This window comes from Leucoraja erinacea, unplaced genomic scaffold, assembly GCF_028641065.1.
Source record: "Leucoraja erinacea ecotype New England unplaced genomic scaffold, Leri_hhj_1 Leri_931S, whole genome shotgun sequence".
Lineage (NCBI taxonomy): Eukaryota > Metazoa > Chordata > Chondrichthyes > Rajiformes > Rajidae > Leucoraja > Leucoraja erinaceus.
In genome coordinates, this window is record NW_026576874.1 from 51528 (window position 1) to 60489 (window position 8962).

An 8962-nucleotide genomic window follows, 5' to 3' on the forward strand; every position below is an offset into this window, starting at 1 on the left:
CGTGCAAGTTTCTTCTTACACATTTTATCTGAAGTTCTTTGTTTCTACTAATAATATGCAGTTCCATGTTATTCCAGGATGAGGCCTGTTGCACAGTCTGTGACCTTGCGTGTAGACACAAGATACTGAAGTAATTCTGCGGTTGAGGCAGCATCTATGGAGAGATGGTACACAAAAAAGCTGGAGAAACTCAGCGGGTGCAGCAGCATCTATGGAGAGAAGGAATTGGCGACGTTTCAGGTCGAGACCCTTCTTCAGACTCACTGTGACCTTGCATAACTGGTGGCATTAAGGGCCTTGGTTCTGTGTGTCCTGGTTGGGTGCCGAGGCACGGAGCGGCCATGAGCGATGGATTGGATTCGCAGCGACATCCTCCTCTATCCGACGAGAATTCTGCAACACCCTCTCTCGCTGCACCCCCTCTATGATTCCTCCTGCTTTTGCGAATCTTTCATTCATATCTGTTTTGTAGTAAAAGAGAGCATCTGTTCTTCTAAGAGCAGTCCTGGCGATCCATTACGGACAAGAGCTGCAGATTGCGGTGTAAAAATCGTAGCAATGGCAGCTGCAATTGGAGCGAGAGGACAGGGTATCCGCAATACCCTGAGGATTAGCGTGAAGGACCTCAGCGAGGGCATGCCCTTCAGCCGAGACACGTTTGTAAAGAAGGTCTTGCTGGAGACCTGCAAGTTCGAGCCCAGGGATATCTACTGCCTCCAGGACTTCCCGGGTAATGGATATTTCGATGTCACCTTTGTACTTCCGACGGGATGGCAAAAGTTTATGAAAGATCTGCAGGAGAAGGGGAACGAAGCTCCGATGTCCTTACTAAAGGTACAGCCGCTCTTCACCCTCCCAAACCAAAAAGAAAGGACGATCACGGTGCACATGTTCAACCCACATGTGCCCGTAGTGGATGTCCTCACCTTCCTTGCTCGCTACGTCGACGGAGCAGGGAACTGCGTGGACGTAAAGGACCTGCATGGGATTTGGACAAGCAAGAGGCAGGTCAAAGTAAAGCTGAGGATGGACAAGGAAGGAGCTCTCCTCCACCCTCCCTCGGTTTTCGCAATTGGAGGGAACAGAGGCTACCTGAGTTACGTGGGGCAGCCCAGACTATGCAGAAAATGCAACAAACCTGGGCATGTGGTGGCCCAATGCACTGCAGTGGTCTGCAAAAACTGTAAAACGGAGGGCCACGAGACCAAAGACTGCCAGGCCAGCAAGAACTGCAACCTGTGTGGGGAGGGAGGCCACCTTTACAGGGCCTGCCCAAAAAGAGCCTGCTCATACGCACAGGCAACAAGAGGGGCGGTTTCCAGCACCCCCAGGGCAGGTGAGACACCCACTACCACTGCCAAGCCCCCAGCAGAAAGGGGAAATAGGGATGAGGACAGCCCAACCACCTCGAGCCCTCAAGTGCCAGAAGAACACCAGCACCAAGCCCAGGAGGGAGAGTCAATGGAGGAGGAGGAGGGAGGAGAGCAGAATTGGACGATGGTGAGGCATGGAAAACACCAGAAGGGTCACAAGGAGCAGAGGCCAGAAGGGGTTGGCAAGCGCAAAAAAACCCCCAAAAAACGGTCTCTCTCCCTGACGGAAGGCAGCAACCTCTCCTCGTCGTCGGAGGATGAGGCAACCGGGAAACCCCACAAGAAGAAAACCGGGGAGGAAAGGAGAAGGTCCTTGCCGATTGTTTCACCAGCACCAGGAGATCAGGACATCGGGAGCAGAGCAGCGGTCGAGGGGCTCCAGCCCCAGGACATCGGGAGCAGTACAGCAGCCGTTGGGCCCCAGGCCCTGGAGACCGGGATCATCGCAGCAGTCGGTGGGGCCAAGCTCCAGGGCATCGGGAGCAGTGCAGTGGCCGTTGGGCCCCAGCTCCGGGAAACCGGGAGCATTTGTAGAGGCCAATGGGCCCCAGCTCCGGGCAACCGGGAGCTTTGTAGCGGCCGATGGGCCCCAGCTCCGGGCAACCGGGAGCAGTGCAGCGGCCAATGGGCCCCAGCTCCGGGCAACCGGGAGCAGTAAGTTAGTCACCGTGCCCCAACCACGAGAGACGGGGGAAGCGGCGCACCCAGAAGGGGGTAAAACGAGCAGCCCCCCCCCCAACGACACCTCTGGTTACGACACAGGAAACCCAACTCGTTGAGGAGGGCGGGTACCTGAGCCCAGGACAGATGCGCCAATTCGCTGAAGCGGTGGGCATGAGGAAACAGGAAAGTGGTCAGTGACTCTAATGGAGCTGAAACTGGCATCCTTAAACGTGCGCAGTGTGAAGAGCACTGCGCGATGTGTTAATGCCTTACAGTACCTGGCCAAGGTCAAGGCAGATGTGACTTTTCTGCAAGAGTGCGGGTTGCCACACCTCCGCTGCTATCGGAGGTGGTCGCGATGGTGGCCCCACGGACTGTCGGTGTGGTCGGGGGGCAATGACTGTCGTGCTTCCGGCCTGGGGATCTTGCTGCGGGGAGGGAACTTCGCCATCACTGAGGTCAGGGAGGTGGTTGCGGGGCGTCTCCTCGTGGTGGATGTTATGTACCGTGGTTCTCCGCTCCGGCTGATAAATGTGTATGCCCCACCCGTGCGGAGCGAGCGGCTGGCCGTTCTCCAGCAGCTCCCAGTGCTGTTGGCCACGTCCCGGCAGCTCGTTCTGGCCGGTGACTTCAACTGCATCATTGATGCGGCTGGACGATCCGGCAGTGCCGACAACAGACTGGACATCACGTCCAAGTTCCTGATGGAAACGGTAAAAGACGCAAAGCTGCACGACGCCTTCAGCGACCCTGCAGGCGGGTCACAGCCGCGGTTCACCTGGTCGAGATCGGACGGTTCAGCCCGATCCCGGATAGACTTCGTCTTCACCACGAAGGCCGTCACGGTGAGACACACCGACCTCACGCCGGTGTTCTTCTCTGACCACTGCCTCCTTCAGGCTTCCTGTCACCTACAGGAGGACCGGAAGGCAGGCAGAGAGGGACGTGGAAGTTAAACGTGAAGCTGTTGACCCCAGAGAACGTTGAGGAGCTAAAGAGGGACTACGCATGTTGGAGAACGGTGAGGCCCCTCTTTGACTCCCCGACACTCTGGTGGGAAGCAACCAAGGAGAACATTAAGAGGTTCTTCATAGCCAAAGGGGTTCAGAAAGCAAGACAGAGTCAGAGGGAATTGTGTCAACTCCAGACAGATTTGCAACAACTGCTCCTTCTGCAGTCGGGGGGGGTGGATGTGAGGGAGGAACTTAGAGAGGTGAAGGACCGGCAAGCTCGGCTCTTTACCTCTGAATCCTCCAAGATCATCTTCCGATCTAGGGTCCGCCATGTGGAGCAGGATGAGACGTGCTCACGTTTCTTCTTCCATAAGGTTCACAGGGGGAGCTCTGTGATCAACAGCCTTAGGGAGGAGGACGGCTCGGTAGCATCCTCGCAGACAGACATGCTGAGGGTCTGCAAATCCTTTTACACGGAATTGTATGACAGAAAGGCCACAGACAGCACCGCCTCCCAGAACTTCCTGTCCTCTATCACGGAGGTCTTGGAGGACAGCAAGCGGGAGAGTCTGGACCAACCACTGACCCTAGAGGAGCTGACTGGCTCCATCCGCTCCTTTGACTCGAGTAAAACTCCCGGAAGCGATGGCTTACCGGCTGAGTTGTACTCGGCTCTGTGGGACTGGGTGGGCCCGGACCTGCTGGAAGTGTACAACGACATGCTTCTAGCAGGCAGCATGTCAGACTCCATGAGGAAAGGCAGCATTACCCTAATCTACAAGCAGAAGGGGGAGAGGAAGGATATAAAGAATTGGAGACCCATAACATTGTTGAATGTAGATTACAAGATCCTGTCTAAGGCCATCGCCAACCGGGTCAAGTCTGCTCTGGGACGGGTAATCCACCCGGACCAAACCTGTGCTGTACCTGGCAGGAAAATCTCAGACAGCCTAGCGCTGCTGAGAGATACCATTGCCTACGTGCAGGACAGACGGGTGGATGCCTGCCTAGTCAGCTTGGACCAGGAGAAGGCCTTCGACAGGATATCGCACACGTACATGAGGGACGTGCTCTCTAAAATGGGTTTTGGGGAGGGAATCCGAAATTGGATCAAACTGCTCTCTACACCAATATCAGTAGTGCAGTCCAAATCAATGGGTGGGAATCAGACAGTTTCCCTGTAAGGTCTGGAGTCAGGCAGGGTTGCCCTCTCTCTCCTGTCTTGTTTGTCTGCTGTATTGAACCTTTTGCCGAGTCCATCAGGAAGGATGCGAGCATAAGAGGAGTGACATTGCCAGGCAGTGGAGGCATTCAAGTAAAGACCTCCCTGTACATGGACGATGTCGCCGTCTTCTGCTCGGATCCAAGGTCGGTCCGCAGATTGATCAGCATCTGCGACCAGTTTGAGTCGGCCACGGGAGCCAGGGTGAACCGCAGGAAGAGCGAGGCCATGCTCTTTGGCAACTGGCCCGACCGATCTTCCATCCCCTTCACCATCAAGCCTGACTTCTTGAAGGTGCTGGGGATCTGGTTCGGGGGGGCTGAGGCGAGTAACAAGAATTGGCTGGAGCGGATAGCCAAGGTGGGGAGGAAGCTGGAGCTGTGGAGGCAACGCTCCCCTCCATAACCGGAAAAAATTGGTCATCAGGTGTGAGGTGCTCTCGGGGCTGCTGTACTTGGCACAAGTGTGGCCTGTCCCTCCCTCCTACGCCACGGGGATCACCCGGGCCGTCTTCCAGTTCATCTGGGGGTCGAGGATGGACCGGGTGCGACGGGTCACAATGTACAAGTCGGCAGACAACGGGGGTAAAAGCGTGCCCAACGTCGCCCTCACCCTGATGGCCACCTTTGTGTGTGGCTGCATCAGGCGGAGTGTAGAGCCAAGGCACGTGGGCACTAAGTGTCACTACCTGCTGAGGTTCTACCTGTCCCCGGTGTTGCGAAGGATGGGCCTGGCGCAGATGCCACGCAATGTGCCAGTCAGCTGGACATTGCCGCCCCATCTGTCGTCTGTGGAAAGCTTCTTCCGGACCAACACCTTTGACCACAAGTCCATCGGGCAGTGGTCAGCACGGAATGTCCTGCAGGCACTGCAGGGAAAGGACTCGATGGATCCGGTGGCGTGGTTCCCAGAGCAGACTGCCCAGCTTGTCTGGGCAAAATGCCTCTCATCGCCAGAACTCACCAACAAGCACCAAGACCTGGCTTGGCTGGCGGTGAGGGGAGCCTCCCAGTTATCCTTCCTTCCTGCACCGTCGGAACCTCACCACCAGCTCACGCGCTGCCCCCGGGACGGTTGCGCGGGGGAGGAGGAGACGGTTGCCCACCTCTTTGCAGAGTGTGGGTTTGCAAAAAGAGTCTGGAGAGGTATGCAAGGGTCCCTGGAACGATTTATCCCGAACAGCTCCGTCACAGAGGACTCTGTGATTTACGGACTGTTCCCAGGGACACATTCAGAGACTGACATCGAGTGCTGCTGGAGGGTCATCAACTCGGTCAAAGACGCTCTTTGGTCTGCCCGAGCGTTGCTCACCACCCAGCAGAGCGAGATGTCCGTCAGGGAATGTTGCCGACTGGCCCACTGCAGACTGCAGGAGTACGTGCTAAGGTACTCGCTGAAGCTTGGTGCAGCCAACGCGCAAGGCTCGGGGGGGGCAGCCACAGTCTAGGCAGCTTCCGCTGCTGGCATGGGGCAGGCACGGTGGGGGAGGCCCCTCAAATTAAATTAAGGGAGGGGTCCGCCCGCCAGGGGGCTGACATGGGGGGGGGGGCACGGTATGGTGGAGACGCCCCTCAAATTAAATTAAGGGAAGGTATCCCACGCCAGGGGGCCACAGAGTGGCACGGGGGGGGGACTGTTGGGTGAAATTTGAAAAAAATAAAAAAAAAAAAAAAAAAAAAAAACTTGTATAGTCTCCGAAAATGTCGGATGAATTTTGTTTGTTTGAATGGTTCAGGAATTGTATATATTTATCAATGAATAAAGTCTATTTTGAAAAAAAAAAAATAAAATAAAAAAAAATCTGTTCTTATCCTGTTTTGTAGTAAAAGAGAGCATCTGTTCTTCTAAGAGCAGTCCTGGCGATCCATTACGGATAGAGCTGCAGATTGCGGTGTAAAAATCGTAGCAATGGCAGCTGCAATTGGGCATTGGAGAGGAGAGACAGGGTATCCGGATACCCTGATCAGAGGATTAGCGTGAAGACCTCAGCTGGAGGGCATGCCCTTCAGCCGAGACACGTTTGTAAAGAAGGTCTTGCTGGAGACCTGCAGTTCGAGCCCAGGGATATCTACTGCCTCCAGGACTTCCGAATTGGTGGATATTTCGATGTCATTTTTGTACTTCCGGGTTTGCAGGATTTTGGAGACCACTACTCGAGTCTGAGGGGAAGAGGAAAGTTTATCCGAAAGCTCCTCACTAGAGGAGGAAGGGGAACGAAGCTCCGATACATCCTTCCGGACTCCTACAGTAGCTCCCTGCTCTTCACCCTCCCAAACCAACATCAAGGACTGCTGAAAGGCAAGGACGATCGGTGGTGCAGACACTGTTGTTGCCCCGGTGTGTCCTGTGTCAGCAATACTTCGACTGGATGTACGTCGAAAGATCTGCAGGAGAAGGGGCCGACTCTCCGATACTGCGAAAGGACACCTGCTAGGGGACTGCGCAAGGAAGTGCAAGGGAACTGTCAGGTGCACAGGCAAAGGCTGTGCCCCACAGTGGGAGGACAGAGCTGCTCGGACATGGGGAGCAGGGAACTGCGTGGACGTAAAGGACCTGCATGGGATTTGGACAAGCAAGAGGCAGGTCAAAGTAAAGCTGAGGATGGACAAGGAAGGAGCTCTCCTCCACCCTCCCTCGGTTTTCGCAATTGGAGGGAACAGAGGCTACCTGAGTTACGTGGGGCAGCCCAGAGTATGCAGAAAATGCAACAAACCTGGGCATGTGGTGGCCCAATGCACTGCAGTGGTCTGCAAAAACTGTAAAACGGAAGGCCACGAGACCAAAGACTGCCAGGCCAGCAAGAACTGCAACCTGTGGTGGGGAGGCAGGGCCACCTTTACAGGGCCTGCCCAAAAAAAGAGCCTGCTCATACGCACAGGCAACAAGAGGGGCGGTTTCCAGCACCCCCAGGGCAGGTGAGACACCCACTACCACTGCCAAGCCCCCAGCAGAAAGGGGAAATAGGGATGAGGACAGCCCAACCACCTCGAGCCCTCAAGTGCCAGAAGAACACCAGCACCAAGCCCAGGAGGGAGAGTCAATGGAGGAGGAGGAGGGAGGAGAGCAGAATTGGACGATGGTGAGGCATGGAAAACACCAGAAGGGTCACAAGGAGCAGAGGCCAGAAGGGGTTGGCAAGCGCAAAAAACCCCCCAAAAAACGGTCTCTCTCCCTGACGGAAGGCAGCAACCTCTCCTCGTCGGAGGATGAGGCAACCGGGAAACCCCACAAGAAGAAAACCGGGGAGGAAAGGAGAAGGTCCATGCCGATTGTTCACCTGCACCAGGAGATCGAGAGCAGAGCAGTGGTCGAGGGGTCCCAGCCCCAGGACATCGGGAGCAGAGCAGCGGTCGAGGGGCTCCAGCCACAGGACATCGGGAGCAGTACAGCAGCCGTTGGGCCCCAGGCCCTGGAGACCGGGATCATCGCAGCAGTCGGTGGGGCCAAGCTCCAGGGCATCGGGAGCAGTGCAGTGGCCGTTGGGCCCCAGCTCCGGGAAACCGGGAGCATTGTAGAGGCCAATGGGCCCCAGCTCCGGGCAACCGGGAGCTTTGTAGCGGCCGATGGGCCCCAGCTCCGGGCAACCGGGAGCAGTGCAGCGGCCAATGGGCCCCAGCTCCGGGCAACCGGGAGCAGTAAGTTAGTCACCGTGCCCCAGCCACGAGAGACGGGGGAAGCGGCGCACCCAGAAGGGGGTAAAACGAGCCCCCCCCCCCCAACGACACCTCTGGTTACGACACAGGAAACCCAACTCGTTGAGGAGGGCGGGTACCTGAGCCCAGGACAGATGCGCCAATTCGCTGAAGCGGTGGGCATGAGGAAACAGGAAAGTGGTCAGTGACTCTAATGGAGCTGAAACTGGCATCCTTAAACGTGCGCAGTGTGAAGAGCACTGCGCGATGTGTTAATGCCTTACAGTACCTGGCCAAGGTCAAGGCAGATGTGACTTTTCTGCAAGAGTGCGGGTTGCCACACCTCCGCTGCTATCGGAGGTGGTCGCGATGGTGGCCCCACGGACTGTCGGTGTGGTCGGGGGGCAATGACTGTCGTGCTTCCGGCCTGGGGATCTTGCTGCGGGGAGGGAACTTCGCCATCACTGAGGTCAGGGAGGTGGTTGCGGGGCGTCTCCTCGTGGTGGATGTTATGTACCGTGGTTCTCCGCTCCGGCTGATAAATGTGTATGCCCCACCCGTGCGGAGCGAGCGGCTGGCCGTTCTCCAGCAGCTCCCAGTGCTGTTGGCCACGTCCCGGCAGCTCGTTCTGGCCGGTGACTTCAACTGCATCATTGATGCGGCTGGACGATCCGGCAGTGCCGACAACAGACTGGACATCACGTCCAAGTTCCTGATGGAAACGGTAAAAGACGCAAAGCTGCACGACGCCTTCAGCGACCCTGCAGGCGGGTCACAGCCGCGGTTCACCTGGTCGAGATCGGACGGTTCAGCCCGATCCCGGATAGACTTCGTCTTCACCACGAAGGCCGTCACGGTGAGACACACCGACCTCACGCCGGTGTTCTTCTCTGACCACTGCCTCCTTCAGGCTTCCTGTCACCTACAGGAGGACCGGAAGGCAGGCAGAGGGACATGGAAGTTAAACGTGAAGCTGTTGACCCCAGAGAACGTTGAGGAGCTAAAGAGGGACTACGCATGTTGGAGAACGGTGAGGCCCCTCTTTGACTCCCCGACACTCTGGTGGGAAGCAACCAAGGAGAACATTAAGAGGTTCTTCATAGCCAAAGGGGTTCAGAA

The 8962-nt window shown here is 56.6% G+C and overlaps 1 protein-coding gene across 1 annotated transcript; it reads left to right on the forward strand.

Moving 5' to 3' along the window:
- Positions 1-460: 460 nt before the first annotated feature.
- On the forward strand, positions 461-7130 carry LOC129695072 (uncharacterized). The gene is made up of 2 exons (XM_055631826.1): positions 461-1945; positions 6565-7130. Exons 1-2 carry the CDS (start codon positions 559-561, stop codon positions 7128-7130), a joined length of 1953 nt encoding a protein of 650 aa, XP_055487801.1. The 5' UTR covers positions 461-558.
- The last annotated feature ends 1832 nt before the right edge of the window (positions 7131-8962 follow it).

Excerpts from the sequence above, each read along its gene's own strand:
- LOC129695072 (XM_055631826.1), top strand. The coding sequence starts at position 559 with ATGGCAGCTGCAATTGGAGCGAGAGGACAGGGTATCCGCAATACCCTG. Across the intron at positions 1,946-6,564 it reads TCCGGGCAACCGGGAGCTTT|CAATACTTCGACTGGATGTA; the intron begins GTAGCGGCCGAT and ends GTCCTGTGTCAG.